Source organism: Plecotus auritus, assembly GCF_963455305.1.
Source record: "Plecotus auritus genome assembly, chromosome: 12".
Classification (NCBI taxonomy): Eukaryota; Metazoa; Chordata; class Mammalia; order Chiroptera; family Vespertilionidae; genus Plecotus; species Plecotus auritus.
In genome coordinates this window covers 45,148,705-45,170,164 of record NC_137778.1, presented here as the reverse complement: position 1 = coordinate 45,170,164, position 21,460 = coordinate 45,148,705, and the positions used below count along the sequence as shown (strand labels likewise).

At 51.7% G+C, this 21,460-nt stretch overlaps 5 protein-coding genes across 5 annotated transcripts; 2 read left to right on the top strand and 3 right to left on the bottom strand.

Annotated features, from left to right (window-relative positions):
• Positions 1-2,591: 2,591 nt before the first annotated feature.
• Positions 2,592-2,903, top strand: LOC308237511 (histone H4; the record flags this gene model as incomplete). The annotated part of the gene is made up of 1 exon (XM_080648244.1): positions 2,592-2,903. The coding sequence occupies one exon, from the start codon at positions 2,592-2,594 to the stop codon at positions 2,901-2,903; it is 312 nt and encodes a 103-aa protein (XP_080504370.1).
• A 1,956-nt stretch (positions 2,904-4,859) lies between these two features.
• Positions 4,860-8,864, bottom strand: LOC308237503 (histone H4). Its single transcript, XM_080648236.1, has 2 exons — positions 8,429-8,864; positions 4,860-5,885 (listed from the first exon to the last, which is right to left on the bottom strand). Exon 1 carries the CDS (start codon positions 8,831-8,833, stop codon positions 8,522-8,524), a length of 312 nt encoding a protein of 103 aa, XP_080504362.1. The 5' UTR covers positions 8,834-8,864; the 3' UTR covers positions 4,860-5,885; positions 8,429-8,521.
• Positions 8,865-14,618: 5,754 nt separating this feature from the next.
• On the top strand, positions 14,619-16,592 carry LOC308237476 (histone H1.3-like; the record flags this gene model as incomplete). Its single annotated transcript, XM_080648208.1, has 1 exon — positions 14,619-16,592. One exon carries the CDS (start codon positions 14,619-14,621, stop codon positions 15,282-15,284), a length of 666 nt encoding a protein of 221 aa, XP_080504334.1. The 3' UTR covers positions 15,285-16,592.
• Positions 16,593-18,303: 1,711 nt separating this feature from the next.
• LOC308237487 (histone H3.1) lies at positions 18,304-18,788 on the bottom strand (the record flags this gene model as incomplete). The annotated part of the gene is made up of 1 exon (XM_080648220.1): positions 18,304-18,788. One exon carries the CDS (start codon positions 18,786-18,788, stop codon positions 18,378-18,380), a length of 411 nt encoding a protein of 136 aa, XP_080504346.1. The 3' UTR covers positions 18,304-18,377.
• Positions 18,789-20,761: 1,973 nt separating this feature from the next.
• LOC308237510 (histone H4) lies at positions 20,762-21,073 on the bottom strand (the record flags this gene model as incomplete). The annotated part of the gene is made up of 1 exon (XM_080648243.1): positions 20,762-21,073. The coding sequence occupies one exon, from the start codon at positions 21,071-21,073 to the stop codon at positions 20,762-20,764; it is 312 nt and encodes a 103-aa protein (XP_080504369.1).
• Positions 21,074-21,460: the final 387 nt, after the last annotated feature.

The window sequence follows — 21,460 nt, the reverse complement described above, 5'->3', positions numbered from 1 at the left end:
AAAGTTTCACGGTTTGGTATTTGTAATGTCAAGTTTTGTGGTGGGTACTTGGCTGAGTTGATCGATGATGTTTAGGATTGTGTGTTGGGACATCCTAACTGTATGATGTTACAGGACAAAAAATGCAGTTGTTGCTCAAGCTAAACACTGGATTCCAAACCTAGATTTAACACCTGATCTAACTGCAGTTTCAGCCTCTCCTTGAAACATAATTTTAATCAACCAGCGTGGAATTTTCTGTTGAAGCACCAGTAAGGGAATCAGTCACGTGGGCCCTCTCCACTCCCTTAGAGCAGTGTTTCCCAAAGTGGGGCACGTGCCCCACGGGGGGGGGGGGCATTGGAGAATGAGTTAAGTGATTTTTTTGCATTTTATGGTTCTAGGGGCCTCATATATAGTATTTCTCTTTCATGGATGCCATGTTCTTTGAAAGCTGGTTTAGACCAATTTCATGGCCTTTTAGGCTTCCTCCACGTGAATAGGAGCTCACTTTTTGAACAATAAGAAGTATATGTGGCGGGAGGGCATTAGGATTTTAGAGATGCTTAAGTGGGGCGTGGCTAAGGAAAGGTTGGGAGCCTCTGCCTTAGCGGGAGGAGGCAATATGCATGATAAAAGTCCTCTCACGCTCTTCCCCCAAACAGAAGATGCCTGGGCCCAAGATGAATCCTTTCTTTTCTTTTGTTAATAGCTCTCTTGCCCCTTCCTTGTTCCTATAAAAAATTTCCATTTGGTACCACCCCTCTAAGCACCTTTCGAGTAGTAATGTTGTAGTGTAACCCCCATCTTACAAAGGACGCCTCAAAAAGTCGAATTATGGAGTCATTTATTAAAAGCCAGCGGCATACGAGGGAGCAAAAGCGCTCCAGACCTCGCAGCCCCGAACAGCTTGCCACATCTGGCTTATATTGGCAGAACATCACAAAGGTATCGATTACATCTTTGGGTCTGGAATGAGGAACCTGTTTCGTGAAAAGCATTCTTTACAGAAGCAAAAATTGAGCAAGTTAGTTATCTAAAGTATCTACGAATCACTGAATCAACAGAAACACATTATCTGGGACCACCGGGGCAATTTAGAATAATTGTGCTGTCCTGATTCCGGGACCACTGAGTCAACCGAAACTCAGTTATCTGTAGCTACCGAGACAATTTAGGATAATTGTGCTGTTCTGATTCCCAGAAGAATGTGCTTCAGTAACCAGTGAGATCACAATCGATGGGATATTCAAACCATCATCAATGGAGTATTGGGATAGCATACATAAGTTCAGAAAATCAAAATAACTTTTAAATGAGTACAGAACCCAAAACAGCAAGGTTAAAATATTAAACAGCAATTTTTACCCAAGTATGGTTGCTACCATACTTCAGTAAGCGGGGTGCTGCCTGATTCATGAATTGAGTCATAAAGCCAATTAGCTTTTCAAATTTACTCTGTTGAATTTCCTTTATTTTTTTACACAGTAACAACCATCTCTTGCTTTGAACATTCTGTTGTATTGTAAGGGCATCATATATATATATATATATATATATATATATATATATATATATGTATATATATATATATATATATTTTAATATAGCAAGATTTATTGAAGAACAAGTACAGACTCCCACATGGGTGGGGAGAGGGAAAGATTCCCATAGAATGGACTCCCACGCAGGGAGGGGGAAAGGGTCCCCTTCATTTATATCTTAATGCTCTCATACATTAGCTCAGCAATTTTTAAAGATAATGCAAACCTCTAGGAATGGCTGCATTTTTATTACTGTCACTTGCATACAGTTCCTTTCCCTTAGCTTCAGCGTGTATGACATCTTTCCTGGAACTGGGTGAACCTGCCCCAGGAAAGGGCAAACACCCCTCCACCTTCTCACGCTGAACAGGGCGTCAGCCCCTGGCATCCGCATTCTTTCCCTCTGCGACCCCTCACTGTTTACATGCACGAGCTCCCCTTGTTTACGTGGAAGCTCACGGCGCATGCTCGGGTTATGCTGGAAATGTTCTGAAATCCTGCATGTGCTTTAGTCCTGCCTGTATTCCAAATATTCCGTCTTAAAAACAGAAGCCTGGGAGACATGAATTCTCTGTCAAAGAACTATAAGCCAGGCACTGTTTCTTACAATAACTCAACTACTGACTCACAAGTGTTTTCCTTTGTGTGGGGAAGGCCGCCAAGACCGTTTCACAAACAGGCCGGTCAGCGCTGGAGAGCGGCCGCTCGTGGATTCCAAAGCCCACGCGGGTGGGTTGCCTGGCACCTTGTGCCAACTCCTTTGTTTTTGGGGTTTGAGCTTGTTTCGCTCCAGTGTGGGAATTTCCCAAGAACGCCCATGGGACGGATAAACCTTTAAGCTTACTAATTTCTTTCGTGTGCACCGCAGACATTGTGCTCAGAATGTACTTTCTAAATATCAGAAAACCTCCGCCGCGCTCGCCCGAGGCTGCAGCAGCGGGGGCGGGACTCGGGCGGTTTCCCGCCTCTTCCGGTCTTTCTGCTCCAATGAGGTCCGCCCCCCTCGGTACTTAAGAGGCTGCAGCCGCCCGGTGCGGGGACAAACGTCTCTGACTTCGCTCAGTCACGATGTCCGGTCGCGGCAAAGGCGGGAAGGGCTTGGGCAAGGGCGGCGCCAAGCGCCACCGCAAGGTGCTGCGCGACAACATCCAGGGCATCACCAAGCCCGCCATCCGGCGCCTGGCGCGGCGCGGCGGCGTCAAGCGCATCTCCGGGCTCATCTACGAGGAGACGCGCGGGGTGCTCAAGGTGTTCCTGGAGAACGTGATCCGCGACGCCGTCACCTACACGGAGCACGCCAAGCGCAAGACGGTCACGGCCATGGACGTGGTGTACGCGCTCAAGCGCCAGGGCCGCACCCTCTACGGCTTCGGCGGCTGAGCCGGTCCCCCCCTCGTCTCCCCCCAAAGGCCCTTTTCAGGGCCGCCCACTCCCTCTCGGAAGAGCTGAGCGCGGATTTTTGTGCTTTGTTTAAGGGAAACGGGCGGGAGTTGGTACATAGGAGCGCGCTCCCCCTCCCTAAGGGGACAGTTCCCTGCAGATCCCCTTTGGCGGAGCCCCGCGCTCCAGGGGCTGTTTGGGGAGGAGCGGCTCCCAGCGGCGGCGCCTGGAAGCCCTCCGGCTGCTTGTTGCCGCGAGTCCCAGGAAAGCACATTGCGAGCGTGTGAGGCCGCAACCTTCTGCCCACAGGAGCTCTGATCGGTTAGGATAGAAATCCCCAGGGAAATCGCTTGCGAGTTGGATCTGGGCGCCGTCAGGTAGGTCTGCGCACTTAGGGATGCCCCCTCCCCCCTTCCTCCCGGGCATCGAGCTGTCACCGCCTGCAGCACCGTGGGCTTCGGTTCCAATGGATCTAACGCGGGCCGTTCTCAGCCCCAGGACCTCCCTGAGCCCGAGGCCCCGCAGCTTGGGAGTCACATTCACTAGCTCAGAGGTCGGTGCTCCGACTCGGGGCCTAACAGCCTGGAGGCCTCGCTGGGTTCTCTCCCGCGGTTTCAGGTTCCGCCTCCCCCTCCCCCCTCCCCGCTTCCTCTCGCTTTCCCTTCCCCTCCCCCCTCCCCGCTCCCAGCTCCCCGCGGAGACGCGGCCTGAGCGCTGGGCCAGGAGGGCGAAGTCCCGGTCTCCACCCGCCTTGTCTTCCCCACCAAAGGCCCTTCTCCGGCCGCCCGCTCCCTCTCGAGCCTGTCGTGCTCGTGTAGGTTGTGGACACGTTTTCTCGTGTTTGATGTCAGCAGGGCCTTCACCTTTAGCAGGAACCTCGGGCCCAATGGCGGCCTCTCCGCGAGCGGCCTCCGCCAGTCTGTGCGCAGGGACCCAGGGGCGGCGGCGCCCGCGGCCCATCGGGAGGGAGCGGGGACTGGGGCGGGGGGCACGGGGGACAGAAGGAAAGAGAAAGTAAACGGGCGGGTGGGGGTGGTAGGCCCTGCAAGTCCCGAACCCTCCGTGGAGGAGAGGAAGCCGTGGGGTCCCAGCTCTTTCCCTGCAGGGACCCCGTCCGCCCCGCATCCCCTTGTGAAAGGAGCAGTTACGGGCCGGGGCGGGGGCTCCGGAGGCGCCGCTGAGCTCGCCTTCACCCGGTGGCGGGGGTGGGGGTGGGGGTGGGGGTGAGGGTGGGGGTAGGGGGATGGCGATGGGGGTGAGGGTGAGGGTACGCGGGCGGCGGTGGGGGTAGGGGTGGGGGTCAGGGTGAGGGTGGGGGTAGGGGGGTGGGAGTGGGGGTGAGGGTGAGGGTAGGGGGGCGGCGATGGGGGTGGGGGTGGGGGATGGCGATGTGGGTGGGGGTCAGGGTGGGGGTGAAGATGAAGGTGAAGGTGGGGGGTGCCGATCGGAGGCGAAGTAAATACGTGAACGAACTAGGAGCCGGGGTCACAGTAACAATGCCGGGCACCGCGGGGCGTTAGTTCCTGACGTTTCCCTGTAACAACTGGGACTCGCTGACTTCCCTTCTCAGGCCGAGGCCCGGCTGCTGGTCAGTCACCACCGGGGACCAAGGGGCCGGGCTCTAACCCGCGAGTCTAACCTCCGACGCCGGAGGGACTCGCCGTCCATCTGTGAGCGAGGCGCGCCCTCCTGCGGCCACAGGTTCTGGGGGCCTCCCCACCCCGCCCCCCGCTCATGTTCCTGCTGACTTTTGCCCGCTTACGTAGGAAGATTTCTTTCCTCCTTTTTTATTGCGGACCATTCAAACACTACAATATGTTTATAAAGATTTTTTAAAAGTATGTTGTCAGGTTGGTAAGTCAGCCAACTAAATAATTTGTATTTTTATTTAACGCTTGAGAAAAGTATTTTTTTTTATTTTTATAGACAACTATTTTTTTTTTTTTGTTTTGTTTTAAATCTCAATGTCTTTTATTCCATTTAGTTTATTTGGCAAATGATACCAACATTGCCCCGCCAGGTGAAGAAGCCGAGGCAGGTTAGGACAGATAAACAAAGATACCACAACGCAGGAGGACGAAAAAGAGGCAGAACAAGGCAGAGACAGCTGTTTTTAATAGAGACTGGAGTTCATCATGTGCACAAGTCATGCCTGCCATCTGGGAAAATTCTATCTACATTAAACAGTGATCTTACATACTTAGAAGCACAGCCCATGGACAGGGGGAGGTGAAGACGGGGGGTGGATGGGTAAGGGCTGAGAGGAGAGGGTAAAGGGGGGGGAATGTGAGATATCTGTAATATTATTAACAATAAAAATATATTTTCACCAGTTAACTGCCATGCATCCAAAATGAAAACCATCCCCACACGCCACGATATTTTGAATTTAAGAAATCAATTTGCAATGACTATTATAAAAATAAATACATTACTCACGATTTGGGTGTTCTTGAATATTTTCAGTTGAAAATTCTCACGAAAAATGATTGTAAAGTTGGTTGATAGACACTTATGGCAGGCAAATGATTGAAAAACAGTATATATTTAAGGTACAGTTTTTGAATTTTCATATAATAATGGTGTCCCAGAATTCAAACTAGCAGGTTTGTACTGTATAGTTATTTGCTCTGCCATGGAGAACTAGAGTGGAGGTAAGTTTGGTATTTTTCCTGAGAAAAGTATCGATGGCTTAAGAGAAGAACTGCTTCCTGGTCGCTCTGCTCATGGGCCTTTCTCTGACTGTGGAGGAAACACGGAATCGGCACTTCCAGCGACACCGGATCGAAAGGGCCGTGTGGGACAGACACCCAGGAGCGTCCTTTCTCCCCATGTCTGGTCTCCAGATAAAGGTGGGGAGGGCCTGTTAAGGCTGCATAATTTACTTTCTACCCAAAGGCGAGGAACGGGTAACACAGTCATTCATTGCGTGGTGTCCGGCCCTTAGAGAAGATCTTCGGATGTTTCCGTCTCCTGTCTGTGCTAGTTGAATAAAAGAGACAGAGAGAGACAGTTCTAAGGTACAATTGTGCACACATTAGGCTCATTTAATACTCAAAGGAGCCGGGAGAGACACATCAGCATTATGACCTCAATGTAAGAAATGACACGGAGGCCCAGGGTGTATAAACGATGTCTGTGCCCACAGTGGAGCTGAGGTGTGCGGCCAGGGCGTCTGGCCCCAGGGAGCATCTGGCCACTTTTCTGCAAAGACCGTGGGGAACAGGGCTCAGGGCTTCCCGTACCACCTTCTGTGGTTGTGGCGAGGCGTTTCTCAGATGTTCCGTTGCCTTTGCAGGGAAGTCAGATTTTACCTCTACCCTCCTGGGTCCTTGGCTGGGCCTGAGAATTAAAATGACATGAAACTGAAGGGGCCCCTCTGTGTGGCTCAGTAGTTGAGCATCCACCTATGAACCAGGAGGTCACCATTCGATTCTTGGTCAGGGCACAGGCCCGGGTTGCAGGCCCGATCCCCAGTCTGGGGTGTGCAGGAGGCAGCCGATCCATGATTCTCTGTCATCATTGATGTTTCTATCTCTCTCCCTTCCTATCTGAAATCAATAAGAATATATTAAAAAATAAAACTGAAGGGGAGCAGAATAGGCTGCTCCAAAATGTGCTATTTGTCATGTGAATTATTTTGGTCTCCAGGCAAAGACCCAGAGGACTCAGGAAAAACTTCTATGCCTAGAAGAATTTAGACATGGGCAATAGCATGGTGAAGACCTGGGGGTGGGGCTAGGGGCTGGGAGGAGGGGGGTCAAGGGAGGGAAATTGGGAGATGTCTGTAATATTATCAACTAGCAAGTTTGTACTGTCTAGTTATTTGCTCTGCCATAATGAACTATAGTGGAGGTAAGTTTGGTATATTTCCTGAGAAAAGTATCGATGGCAGCTTTAATATATTTAATAAAATTATATTTTAAAAAACAAAACAAAAAAATAAAAACATTTATTTAATTTTTAAAAATATTTTATTGATTTTTTACAGAGAGGAAGGTAGAGGGATAGAGAGTTAGAAACATCGATGAGAAAGAAACATCGATCAGCTGCCTCCTGCACCCCCCCCACTGGGTATGTGCTCGCAACCAAGGTTCATGCCCTTGACCGGAATTGAACCTGGGACCCTTCAGTCTGCAGGCCGATGCTCCATCCACTGAGCCACACCAGTTAGGGCAAATAAAAACATTTAAAAAAAGAATTTAGATAGCGGGCCTGTCCCAGAAAGGGAGCTATTAACAGCGTTAACTTTGACCTGGATGACCTTTGTGTAGGACAGGGCCACCCTCTGAGAACCAAACATCTGCCCTTTGCTTCCTGTGAGTCCCCCCCCTCCCCTTTGCAGCCCAGGCCCCCTCACCCTCTCATTCCTCAGCTCAGGATGGCAGACAATCCTCAAGGGCCTCTGGGTCTTATATGCTTCGGAGCGCTTGTATGTACAAAATAAAAGCTGTTTTTCTCCTGTTATTCTGTCTTCTGTGACTTTGATTATGAGACCAGCCAAGAACCCCGAAGGGAAGATGGGGAAGGAGCCAGGAGACAGACTGTGAACGCTTACCCTGGCATGTCACTGCAGGTAGGACAGGCTCACCAACTAACTTAAGGTCCAGCCACGTTATTGTCCGTGGAAGGTGCCTCCGTGAACAACCCTCCTAACACGTAACAGGCACAGACGGGTGCTGACCCCATAATGCTGTTCTCACTGTGGGTTTAAGGGGCACAAATGGAAGTCCGCAGGGAGGGGAAGGATTCAGGTTGCAGGTGGGAGGGGGCCCAGGGGGTGACCCAAAGGCTCCTTCTGCCTAGAAAAATAAAGGACGCCCTGAGGGTTACCGGTGGGCAAGGCGGTAGGTTGAACACATTAAGGAGCGTTTAATGGTCAAAATTTTGGAAATAAAGCTGCAAGATGAGCAATGACCCACGTCACGCTAGAGTTCACGTCTCCAGGAATGCACTAAGGCAGAAATGTCCTTTTGCAGCGATGATTTTTGCATTTACCGGCCGAACTCTACCCACAGCTTTTTGGGTGTTGCCCGCAGGGAGGTGAGTTAAGTCCAGGCGCCCCTACAAGACGCTGGGTGCCGGTCAGGGGAACCTCCAGGGAAAGGGAATGTTCGTGCTCCGGGAACACAATGGAACAAATCAGTCACGTGAAACCGGAGAGCCGCTGCCATTCAAGGCAATTTGCTTAAGGGGGTAGCATACCAGGGAGTTTCCAAACGCGAGGGCCCCACCTTGCTTTGTTCTTTGGGGTCATTTGAGAGGCGCCATTTTAAGCCAATCACCCAAATGGTCCCCAAAACAAAACCGCCCGACTTTGCCAATGACTCGTTACTGAAAGTTGTGGCCGAGTCGACCTATGAAACAGGAGGTCATGGTCAGGGCACATCCCGGGTTGGGATTTTTTTCCTCCCGGAGTGCAGGAGGCAGATCAATGGTTCCCTCATCATTGGTGTTTCTATTTCCCTTCCTCTCTGAATTTAATAATAAACATTTTTAACTACAGCATAAAACCGACAAATTACCTTGAGGCTCGGCGGTGGCTCACAGCCCTTCGTGTGATCGGGTGGGCGGCCCTGAAAAGGGCCTTTGGAGGGAGACGAGGCGGGGAGACGGGCTCAGCCGCCGAAGCCGTAGAGGGTGCGGCCCTGGCGCTTGAGCGCGTACACCACGTCCATGGCCGTGACCGTCTTGCGCTTGGCGTGCTCCGTGTAGGTGACGGCGTCGCGGATCACGTTCTCCAGGAACACCTTGAGCACCCCGCGCGTCTCCTCGTAGATGAGCCCGGAGATGCGCTTGACGCCGCCGCGCCGCGCCAGGCGCCGGATGGCGGGCTTGGTGATGCCCTGGATGTTGTCGCGCAGCACCTTGCGGTGGCGCTTGGCGCCGCCCTTCCCCAGGCCCTTCCCGCCTTTGCCGCGACCGGACATGACGACGGGAGAACACTAATCACAACGCTGTGCCCGAGCGCGGGCTGCAGCCCCTTATATATCCCTGCAGCGGGCGTTTCAGGAAGCGGAGCGCGCAGGGGGCGGGGAAACGCGCGCCGCTGCTGACTCTTTCCGGCTGCCCCTCGGGGTGCAGAGTCGCTGGTTCCTGCGGCCTCCAGGCTGGCGCTGTGCGCAGTCGCGGGGATTGGCTTTGTACAAGTGTCCCGGCCATTGCGACCCTTTATGAGAAGCAGGCGATAACGCCGCCCTTATCTACAAAAGGGAGAGACACCAGGGCGAAGTCATTTTTTAAAGGCGAAGAAGTTTGTATTGATCTGACAACTCTGGCATTTCTTAGCGAACGTGGCCGCACGTGGGACGGTCGCGTCTGCAGGGCACGGCGATATACATCGCGTGCAGCCTTCCTACGGGGGAGCTCCAGGAAGGGGAGCCCACGTTCATGGGGGTCTCCACTCGTTGCTCCCATTTGTGAAGCACCGTTTGCGCCGTGAAAAGGAATAATCCTTGCGGGGGAAGGGAGGGTAGTGGAGGATGGTTATAGAGGCAGGAAAAGGTGGAGGAAAAGAAGGCATTATAATTTTTTTTTCTCCTTAAGGGAGAAATCCAGACTTGGAGTGCTATTCCTGCCCTAAAATGTGCTTTTGGGGTTAGAACAAGTCTGTGATCCTGGCCTTGTATGACCTCGCTACCGACCACGGATCTATGCTATGCCAGGAAAGAACTGGAGGTGCGTCATGGTGAATAGGAGTTTGCAAAGTAACAGAATTAACAAAAGTGATACTAATAAATACTGCGAAGTCCTGTCCAAGTATAAAGAATAACTGACATCATATTCTATGCACAGATGACAGGCCGCTATGTTCCACAGACAAACCCAGCAGTCACACGGAGCGCCTTCTAGTCTGTGCTATGGGGGGGGGGGGGGGGGGACTCGCAAACACCCCTTCTCTGCGGTGCTCCCCACAGACGCAGCCAGAAGAGGAGCCATTTCCTCCAATCGCAGACTTCCACACAGATCTCCATCCTCTCCTTGCTGAGAAATCACAAAACAAGACGCAGTGATTGATTGACAGGTGGGCAGATTGATTGATTGATTGTTTCTGCAAGGAGCGGGAAGAGAAAAGTGAGCTCAGGAGAGGGTCAGCCTGAATCAGCTCCTTGTGCTCCCGGCCTCCCCATGCTCCCGGCCCCCTCGTGCTCCCGGCCCCCTCGTGCTCTCGGCCCCCTCGTGCTACCGGCCCCCTCGTGCTCTCGGCCCCCTCGTGCTCCCGACCTCCCCATGCTCCCGGCCCCCTCTGCTCCCGGCCTCCCCAGGCTCCTGGCCCGGTGCTCTCGGCCTCAGACTGGTCGTGATGGGTGGAGCCGTTGTGGGAACACAACATTAGCTGCACCTGGGAGCTGGTCAGACTTAGAGGATTTCAGGCCCAGGCCCAGCCCTCTATGCTGAACAGATAGAGGCCTTTTTTAACAAGATCTCCAGGTGGGTGGTACGCGCATTCAATCCTGTAGAGGTGCTGAAGGCCCTGCTGCCCTGCAACAGGCAGTAGCCACCTGTGCTCATCTAAACTTAAAGTCATTAAAGTGCCCTGACTGGGGATCAAACCCACAACCTTGGTGTATTGGGATAACGGGACGCTGCTCTTACCACTGAGTTACCCAGCCAGGGCACATATAGCAAGCAACCAATGAATGAATAAATAAGTGGAACAACAAATTGGTCTTTCCCTGTTCTCTCTCCCTTCCTCTCTCACACAAAATCAATCAATAAAAAAAAATTAAAAAATTAATTAAACTTACATGAAACTAAAAATTAATTTCTTCAGTTACTGAGCCACAGGTAAGGCCTACCAACTACATATAGGTAGTGGCCACCTATTAATACAGCTGCAGACTTTTCCATCATCGCCGTAAGCGATACTGGGCTGTGCTGTGAGAGAGAATTTCTTCTGAACTAGTGCAGACTGGGAGAGGGAAGGTGGTGGGCACCTGAGATGGGAGTATTTTTGAGGTCTGCTAGAAATTAGCCAACTTCTGGGTGTACCAGAGATTACAGCTATAGAGACGTGTAAGAAGGAAACGAAGTTTGAGAGAGGATCCTGTTGGAGGAAATAAAGTTAATAAGACGTAGCTGTGCTTGGAGGGGAGTTTTAAGTGGGCGAGAGTCCTCAGAGGAGAACATCTGATAGGAAATTAAAATAGATGTGACTTCTCAGGGCTCCTCTGAACACATTTTATTCTAACGCAATGCCCCATCTGCTCTACAGCTTATCTTTTCTTTGCCCTTTTTGGTATTTATTCAACACAGCCACTTTGGCCCTCAAGCCTTTGCCGTTCACGGAAGTTTGGAACACTTCAGCACAGCCCCGAGCACCACCTGTATCTCTCTCTCACCATCATTCACGGTGGTGAGAAGGAGGAGTGTCACACTCCAATGCAGAGAACATGAAGTCACAGGTGAGATGTCCATCACTTACCTGTAGTTACTTTTTACATCTGTAAGGTAAATGGTTCACGTCAGGACTGTGGACAATCCATGGTTTTAAGATGTACGCAGATCTAGTGTTCAAGAGTGAAAGCACAACCTTTTGGTCGGCCCCCAAAGTAATGGGGAAAAGGCTTCCAGGTGACAGTCCCCTGGGACAGAATTCCGGTTTCAAGAGCTCCCCGCCCCCCACGCACACAGTCCCAGGGAGAAGTGCCCGGCCTCAAGCAATAATGGGCACTGTTCGCAGTGTGGCCCCACCCTCCGGTACACACCTGGGGAACACTCTTCCGGTGAAAGCAATGGTCTCCATGATCGCCCTCCAGGCAGGGATCAGCCACCAACAGTGAAGGAAAAGGCCCTCCGTCCCAGTGTCTTCTCGCTCATTCGTGACCTCAGTAACCCTGGGCTCCAGGAAGAGGTGCCCATGAATGAAATGGGGAGTTCTGCCGTGGAAAACACTTTTCACTTATCTTATATCAAGCATACGTAACTTAGAGAACAATTCCAACCATTTTCTTTTTTTAAAAAAATATATTATTGATTTTTTACAAAGAGGAAGGGAGAGGGATAGAGAGTTAGAAACATCGATGAGAGAGAAACATCCATCAGCTGCCTCCTGCACACCTCCTACTGGGGATGTGGCCGCAACCAAGGTACATGCCCTTGACCGGAATCGAACCTGGGACCTTTCAGTCCGCAGGCCGACGCTCTATCCACTGAGCCACACCTCTTAGGGCCAAACCATTTTTAACAACTGATAGGATGACTACAAAGATGACCCAAATAGGACACTTTTAAAAATCTTAATTTTAATTGTATCGTTCGGTATAGATAATATTGAGCTCTAGATTGAACAGGGAAAGGCACTATTTAATGGTTAGGTCTGATCAAATAATCCTGTCGAGATCCCCTCCCCCTGGGAACTGACCTTCAGCCGCGTCACAACCTGCATTCCCTTTCGCTAAGACCACATGCCACCTGCTAAGACCATTCTCTCTCCCCTCAGGACTTTCCCAAGGTTCAGATCCACCCAGGAATTCTCCGCCCAGAAAAAACCCGCCTGGAGTGCTTCACAGTAAAACCTCTGCCTCCCCACCCCTGGGTGCTGGCGCCATTTGGGGGCTCAGCTCATCTCATATCCAGAGGACTTAGTACGTTTGTCATCCCTTACCATTGTCGGCCTCAGGCGTTCCTGCTGTGACCACCCAAGCATTAATATTTGTGATAATAGCTATTGGCAATGATGCTGTCGAAGACAGCAACCCCTTCCTCCAGACACCCATAAAATTCCTGCCTCGGGAGACTGAGAGTGTCCGTGACTCAAGCCTGTAAGCCTCCCTGTTTGTGCACAGTGTTTGTATAACGTGGTTTCAAGTGCCAGAGACTTGGTTCCAGTCAGTGCCTGCCAATCAATGACTATTTAAAATCAAGCCAAGTGGTTTTTATGAAACCAACTGTGGCATCTTTCAAGCGGAATATTTTGTCTTGGCTTCATAGGAAAAAGTCCTCCAATCACGTAGAATCTAGGCCAGAATGACTAGGCTTTTGGAGAGGTAGGGGCATTTATTAGACGAAACATTAACACCCCAATACTTTCCTTGGTTATTTATTTCAACATGAGGTGTGACGCCAGGACCTGACTAACAGGTGGGTAATATAAAGCGGTACATAATTATCCAATATTTGCAGAATTCTATTAGTTTCACGGTGTTTGCAAAGAAAGAGATGAGGGGGAGTCGGTCATGCTGGTGATGGAATGTTTGTTCAGCTCCTCACTCAGGTGGGCAGGTTCTGCTCACTGATTGAGGCTGTGACAGTCCGGTTCAAACTTTGTTAGTAAAAAGGCCCTGGGTGAAATATGGAAAATTCATGCAGTGGTTTATTAATCCTCACGCCCCCCCTCCCCCCCGTCCCCTCCATCCCCCCCATTGAATTTCAGGAAGGGAGAAGGAGAGACACACAGAAACATCAATGTGAGAGAGACCCATCTATTGGTTTTCTCCCATACGCACCCCAGCCAAGGCCTGGGATGGAGCCAGCAATCCAGGTAGGTGCCCTCGATGGGAATGGAACCTGAGACCCTTCAGTCCGCAGGCAGACGCTCTAACCACTGAGCTAACCAGCTAGGGCTCCTGCAGGGATTTCAAGGAGAAACGTTTCTTTCTAATCCTCTGGGTCCCGACTTGCAATGTGAACAAAGGTCAAGTGCATTTTGTGTTTTGAGTATCATCTTGGAATGTAGGAAATATGTTCAGAGCCCCATGCTAAATACCGGGGGACCAACCTGGAAAAGAGGGTGTCTGTCGTGAAGGCCTTTACAATTCCAAGGGGATGGGATGGAAAACACGTGATGTCTTTCCTGCTCACAGCTGGTAAACTGAGGCGGGTCTGCCCATCTGCTGCTTTGAGACGCGCCCCCTGGGGGGGTAGGTAGGGTGGGTGACCTCCGATGCCCACTCTAGGTCAGAAAAATCAAGTGGGCTACCTTTTAAGAGAAGATTGATGACGAGTTACTAGTAGGACTGGTTATTTAAAAACACACACATGCACGGAGCCGTCTTGCCCTCCCTCCTAAAAATGGTGAAATCAAAAACAATGGGATCAAACCCAGTTTACACACTGGTCACTGCAATACTTAAAAAAAAACCCAAACCAACATTTTCTCTACTATAGGTCGTTGTCCATCGTGTACTTTGAATTCTCTCCCCCACTGCCAATTCCCAGGGCTCAGCCAGGGCGAACCACTCGCAGGCGAGCTGTGCTATTGCTCTCAAGAAAAAAGCGATTTTCTGGGTACATTTGAGTACAGATCCGTTCGTGTACACAAAGTTGCAAAGACAAGAATGTGAAGAACTATGTTCTGCAGGAAATATTTGCAAAGGAAACGGAGAGAAGTCGTATTTTTAAGGAAAATCGGAAAGTTGTCTCGGTTTGACCGAAGTTTTCCAGAGAGTTGGGGGAATCGGGAAAGTTTCAGGGGGCCGGCGGCGGAGCTAGGCGCGCCGGAGAAGGCAGGAAGGAAGCCTGAAGACTCTCGGACCCGTTTCCCCCAAATCCCTCATGATTTCGTGCACAGATTTCTTCTATTTTTCTCCTTTTTTAAGGGGCAAGAAACACAGCAGCCCGGCTGAGCGGAGGAGCCGGCTGGGTAGCGCGGCGCACGGAGCCGCCAGCCAATCACCACCCAGCGCCTCGCTATATAAACCCCCGCCGCCCGCGCAGGGCCACGCTGCTCTGACAGTTCAAGTCTTCTGTTGTCTTTCCGGGCAAAAGTGAAACATGTCGGAGACCGCTCCCCTGGCTCCTGCCGCTCCCACCCCCGCGGAGAAAACACCTGTGAAGAAGAAGGCGAAGAAGACGGGCGCAGCCGCCGCCAAGCGCAAGGCGTCCGGGCCGCCCGTGTCCGAGCTCATCACCAAGGCGGTCGCCGCCTCCAAGGAGCGCAGCGGCGTGTCGCTGGCCGCGCTCAAGAAGGCGCTGGCGGCCGCGGGCTACGACGTGGACAAGAACAACAGCCGCATCAAGCTGGGCCTCAAGAGCCTGGTGAGCAAGGGCACCCTGCTGCAGACCAAGGGCACCGGCGCCTCGGGCTCCTTCAAGCTCAACAAGAAGGCGGCCTCCGGGGAGGCCAAGCCCAAGGCCAAGAAGGCGGGCGCGGCCAAGCCCAAGAAGGCGGCCGGGGCGACTAAGAAGCCCAGGAAGGCCGCGGGGTCGGCCACCCCCAAGAAGAGCGCCAAGAAGACCCCGAAGAAGGCCAAGAAGCCGGCGGCGGCTGCAGGGGTTAAGAAGGCGGCCAAGAGCCCCAAGAAGGTGAAGGCCTCCAAGCCCAAGAAGCCGGCGAAGAGTCCCGCCAAGGCTAAAGCCGCCAAGCCCAAGGCGGCCAAGCAGAAAGCTGCCAAGCCCAAGGCTACGAAGGCCAAGAAGGCGGCGCCTAAGAAGAAGTGAAGCTATCGCGGCAGGTCCTGCTTCGAAAATCTCAAAAGGCTCTTTTCAGAGCCACCCACTAATTTCAGGGAAAAGAGCTGCACTGGCTCCATACTGGGTGTTTGCTCTTACGTGAAGGGTGGTGGGGTGGTGGGGTGGTGGGGTGGTGGCATGAGCGCTGTTCACTCCGTGATCGCTCGTTTTCGGGAAATGGGCTCTAGAAAGAGCCTTTGGCATCAGGTGCCCGGGCTAGTGATCCTCACCTGTTCCCTTGACCTTGACCTTGTGGTGCTCGGTCTTGGGCTGCATCACAGCCTGGATCTAGGGCAGGACACCGCCCTGCGCGGTGGTCCAACTGCCCGGTAGTTTGTTGAGCTCCTGGAGGTCGTTGCTGTCCGCCAGCTGTAGGGGGCGCCTTGGAGTCTTGCCGCCCTGCTTCCCGCGCCCAGACGCGTTAGAAGGGGAAAGTGTAATGAATGTAACAAGTCGATCTGCCGAAAGGGTTAATCAAGTTTCTGTACGTTTCCTAAACTTTCCTCTCCCGTTGGCTTGCAGAAGTCATTGAGAGCTAATCGGAACGTCCCGGGGCACTCACGCGCACGGGCTCCAGAGAAGAGAAAGTACCCATTAGAGATTGAGATGTTGTCTTGTGTATTCTGTGAGGCAGTTGAAAACCTTGGGTTTTTCCCTCTTGAGGTCAATGGAGTTCTTTTTGGGGAAGAGTATCCACTGTTACCCTGCCCATAATTGAGCTGCCACCCTGAGGCTGAGGGACAGTGAACGTGGAAGTCACCCTCCTGGAGGGTTGGAAGTGGCCCTCTGAGCCCGATTTCTTCCCCGCAGACGGTGTCGAAGACCTAGGGAGCCATACATAGTCTCCTGAGCAGGCAATAAATTGAAGGGTAAACAAAACACACGTTTTGGAAGGCAGAGAAGTGTGGTTGGCAGAGAGCTCCTGGATTAGGGGTGGCCAGGGCACACAATATGGACTCTTGGAAGAAGAGGTTCACTTGTCTCACCATTTCCACTTCATCTCTGGGACTGAGCTTTTATTATTATTACTTTATTTCAGGGAAGTTCACTTAATTTTACTGGCAAATCTGACAAAATCTTGTTCTACAGACAGAACATTTGGGGGGTGTAAACCTGGATGGGGGAAACATTTTTCAGGAACTCTCAATGCAGTTTAGCATCTCTTTCAATTATGTGTGTAGGCAGCTAATCATGGATTTTGTAGTACCTGTGACTTCTTCAACAGGGCGGTCACTGATGCTTTCGTATCACTCTGCAGTGATTGCAAATATCTTGGAAATAAACTTTTACGCTAAATTTTTGAAAATGATATTATTCCTTGCTGCTCTTTGTTATTTGATGTGTTATTAATGAAACACATGATTTTACAAGCTCAAATACGCTCTGGGTATGTTTTAATGTTGCTTTCTAACCTGTATGCGTCAAGTACTTAACAACATCCATGAGTCTACAGAACAAAAGGGAGTCCCGAGTCCCTAAGGCCATCTCCAGGGGGCACAGTATCTTGCTGGAATGTCTCTTCACCTTATTCTTTGTTTATAACACCCCCCATTGGATTATAATTTAATTTTTACTGCCTTTTTTTTTTTTTTTAAAAAAAAAAGAATGTAGCCTGTAGCAGGTGTCTTCCAACCAGTTCAAAATTTCCCCAGTGACAGCTGCATCTCATAATTTCTTCCTACTTTCTACTTGAGACAGAATGCCTGGGTAAATGGGAGAATGTAAAGTTGTTACTCAAAAGAATCTTTTTGAAAAGAAGAGACTACATGGAGTAGGGAATATGGGAAAACGGCTGTGAGGTCTTTAATAACCAGAATGAGAGAGCTAGGCTTTTGATGAAGAGGGACGAGGAATAAGAACTATGGGGGGAATCAGTCATTCACTGAGTGGTCCAAGTGACTATACACTACCTCTGTAATCCCTTACAGTTTACAAAGCACATCCAGGACTGCCTCACTAGGAAGCACTGGCAGTAGGTCTGATTGAAATGCTTGTCCTGCAGTTAAGAAAACTGGCTTAGTAACGCGGACTGAGCAGAATCACCTTCCTGGTGCTTGACCAGAAAATTCCACACTGGTTGTTTGTTTCTGGGAGGGGTTGAAACTGCAGTTAGACCAGGTATTAAATTTGGGTTTGGTGTCTTGAGCTTTTAGCACCAGTGATTCCATTTTGGGTCTTTGGTGTTCGTCCCTTACCCTCTACACTTATGATGTGCCAAGCACGCTGTCCTAAACACCATGGATTATGAACAGCCAAGAACCCATCAGGAAACTTGAGATTACAAACATCAAATTTTGAAATGCAGTTTACTTTTGAGGTAGAGGCAATACCTAGAACTTAATGTGCTGACATACAGAGAACAAACCTCAGCCAAACGGATGTGCCACCACTAGCACGGCCAGAACAAAGCCTACCCTCCCTGCTTTTTATATGAAAAGCAAACACTGATTTGTTAGTTTCAAATCAAGTCGATTGACCCAATCTTCCCTAATGGTGACGTCGGCGACAGACTTGGACAAAATACTCCTTATCTAGACTGCTGTGCAGGCCTCATTCACGCCTCACCGGTTTAAATGTGCTCCTATGGGTATGTGTGTACTAGCAGATAGCCATCTGCAATGTTACCCCATGTACATGCTGCCTCACTGGTTGAGGAATTACAGCAAGAGGGAGCTTTTCAACTTCTCCGGGTACAATTCTGCACAATGAGTGTGCATTAATTTGCTGCAACATGCCCTTAACTCCTAATTAGAACTTTAATTATAATTTCAGGCCTCATTTGGTACAATAGCAGTGTCCCCAGCTCTATCACTGACAGCAGAGCCACGCACTCTGCAGGGCTGCGGCTCCAAACACCTGCCTAGAAAATACAGCGCAAGCTGCCGAGACAACTGGCGTGGATTCGGGTGAAGGAGCGTAGGGGGGCCACAACACCACCCCCACGCAGCTGCCCAAGCCATCACCCGCCCTCCCCGACAGTGTTGTTTGGGGATGTCTCCCCTCGGCTTACAGCTCTTCCACCGAGACTCTAGGTGGCTCTGAAAAGAGCCTTTGGGTTCCAGGTTGCCGCTCGCGAAGAGCTCACGCCCTCTCCCCGCGGATGCGGCGCGCGAGCTGGATGTCCTTGGGCATGATGGTGACGCGCTTGGCGTGGATGGCGCACAGGTTGGTGTCCTCGAACAGCCCGACCAGGTAGGCCTCGCACGCCTCCTGCAGCGCCATGACGGCCGAGCTCTGGAAGCGCAGGTCGGTCTTGAAGTCCTGCGCGATCTCGCGCACCAGGCGCTGGAACGGCAGCTTGCGGATCAGCAGCTCCGTGGACTTCTGGTAGCGGCGGATCTCGCGCAGGGCCACGGTGCCGGGCCGGTAGCGGTGCGGCTTCTTCACGCCGCCCGTGGCCGGCGCGCTCTTGCGGGCCGCCTTGGTGGCCAGCTGCTTGCGGGGCGCCTTCCCGCCCGTGGACTTGCGCGCCGTCTGTTTCGTACGAGCCATGACTGAGATGCAGAGTAGTGGGCTGTAGTGGGAGTCCGGACGCTGTATTTATACGGGAACAGAATCGCTCTGATTGGCTGGTGGGCAGGTCCCCTTACTAGGCCGGAGTTAATTTCCGGAAGTGATCCCGCCTTATTAGGGTGGGATTTCCGTTCCGTGCGAGTGTCTGATTGGTCAATTTGAAGGACGTCTTCCCCGGCCCTCAAAATTATTTTTTTAGTTTTCTGTTTCATCAGTGATGCTCCCACGCCTACAAGTCTGACCCACAGACAGATTTATTATTCTTGAGCTTTTCTCCTGTTTGGAAAACATGTGTTTGAAAGAAAAAAAAGCTTATTTTTTGTTGAAACACCGGCATTTTGTGCGGTTAACCCGTTTTCTTCCCGCTCCTGTTACCCGCCCCGCCCCGACCCCCTATTAAAAATCCATTGTCTTAGCCTCTCCCGGGATCGATTTCACGGTATTTTCCGTAAATTCCCAGTTCATTGTAGCAGGTGCTTCTAGCATATTCTGGGAAGACGTGCAGAATGTTGTGTATCATTCAGGGTTCATGCAAATTTCCGATTTCCTGGGATCCCTGGCGCTTTACTTTCGAGTTGGACTCCAAATGGTCATTTGACTCCGCCGTTAGGTTTGGATGTATTTACAAGACAGCTAGGCTGTATAAATAGGAACGGGTGAAAAAGCATTAAAAAAAAAATAAAAGGAAGGAAGCATTTGCAATGCGGAACCTTGGGATAGATGGCAGCAGTGTTTTTTTGTGACTGGCTTATTTCCTTCGTTTCATCCCAGATGTCAGGTTTCAAGAAGGTGACTTTTGAGTTGATTCCTGAAGGAAGTGAGGGAGCTAGAGCAATGCCCTGGGGCAGGGAGGGAGCTGGTGGTAGGTAAAAAGGCCATTGCAGCTGGAAGATGGGAATGGGGTGCGGTGGGGGAGTAAAAGCCATAAGGCAAATTTTGTAGCATGTTAGGGTTTTGGCTTTGCCAAATGAAAGTTAACAAAATAAAATTTATTTTGAAGAAGAAAAAAGAAATAGATGGCAGCGATCCAGGGTCTTCAGTGAACATTTACTCAAAATGTTTCTGGCGGGAGAGACCCGGATGTCCTGTACAATTTTTGACAAACACCCATGAAGCTGTGCTCAGGGCCGCACACGGCTAGATGACTGGATTTCCTGCCTCGGTTTTCACGTCCCAGGCGAAGGGTTCCACTTTTTATAATCCTATTGTAGTGTTTGAATTATTCATAATAATAATAATAATAATAAATAATAATAAAGCAAAACCCCCTCCGAACTTGCTGCAGGCCGGCTTAAGTGCTGAAAGGCGGAGGGAGGGGAACCTGCAGGAGCCGCAGGGCAGAGGCTGTGACCTGGGCGGGAGCCCCTCCTTCCCAAAGGCAAGGGGAGGCCTCGGGGCTGAGAGTTAGACGCCCAGTTAGAGCCCTGAGTCCTGGTCCAGTTACCGATGGTAATTCACCAACTGCTCCGCCCGCGGCTCAGGGCGGGTCCGGGCTGCCAGTGAATGGAAAAGGACGAGGCCCAATGCCATTTACATCCAGCGCCGCCGGGCTTGGGAGGAGGCGGGAGCGGTGAGGGGGCGAGTCCAGTGTGCGAATCCTCCGGCAGATGCCGTGGGACTAAACTCCAACCTCGGGCTGGAAACGCCTATTTTAATAAACCCGTCTTCCCCTTCCCCTTTCAGTTTCTTTCTCTGTCCCGCCGCCCCGATTTGGTTCATTCCTGCCTGGACCTGTTCCCTCCCTATGGGCCCAAGGCGCCGCCGCCCATGCGCCCAAACTGGCTGAGGACGGGCGCGGAGGGGCCCCCATTGGGCCTGAAGTTCTTGCTGCCATCAAACACTGAGAAAACGTGTCCATAGGAACACGAACACGGCAGCGCGCACAGCTCTTCCGAGAGGGAGTGGGCGGCCCTGAAAAGGGCCTTTGGAGGGAGACGAGGTGGGAGACGGGCTCAGCCGCCGAAGCCGTAGAGGGTGCGGCCCTGGCGCTTGAGCGCGTACACCACGTCCATGGCCGTGACCGTCTTGCGCTTGGCGTGCTCCGTGTAGGTGACGGCGTCGCGGATCACGTTCTCCAGGAACACCTTGAGCACCCCGCGCGTCTCCTCGTAGATGAGCCCGGAGATGCGCTTGACGCCGCCGCGCCGCGCCAGGCGCCGGATGGCGGGCTTGGTGATGCCCTGGATGTTGTCGCGCAGCACCTTGCGGTGGCGCTTGGCGCCGCCCTTACCCAGGCCCTTCCCGCCTTTGCCGCGACCAGACATCGTCGCAGCCGCGAAACTGCAAACCAGCAGCCGAAACCCTATTTATAACCCGGCCAGCGGGGGTGGGCGGGGCTGGCGGGTCGGTCTCCGCCCACCGCGTCACGCGTCTTTGGGCGGGGCCGGAGGAGACAAAGGAGGCTGTGTGAGGCCTGCTCCTTCCCGGATTCATTCCAAATTCGCTGTAGAAGGACGTTTTAAAAATTGCTGTTGTGTATCAACGTCCTGCAATGATGGTACCTCCGTCAGACTAACGTGTCTTTCTGGCTTAAATCACTGGGAGTCTTGCTCACCGCGCACAAGGCAGAGACCACGATGCACAGGGCCTCGTACTTTAAACGCCCACCTACTGTGAACAGTCCCGGCTCCTCTCTCTCCTGAGAGGCATCT

Excerpts from the sequence above, each read along its gene's own strand:
- LOC308237503 (XM_080648236.1), bottom strand. The coding sequence starts at position 8,833 with ATGTCCGGTCGCGGCAAAGGCGGGAAGGGCCTGGGGAAGGGCGGCGCC.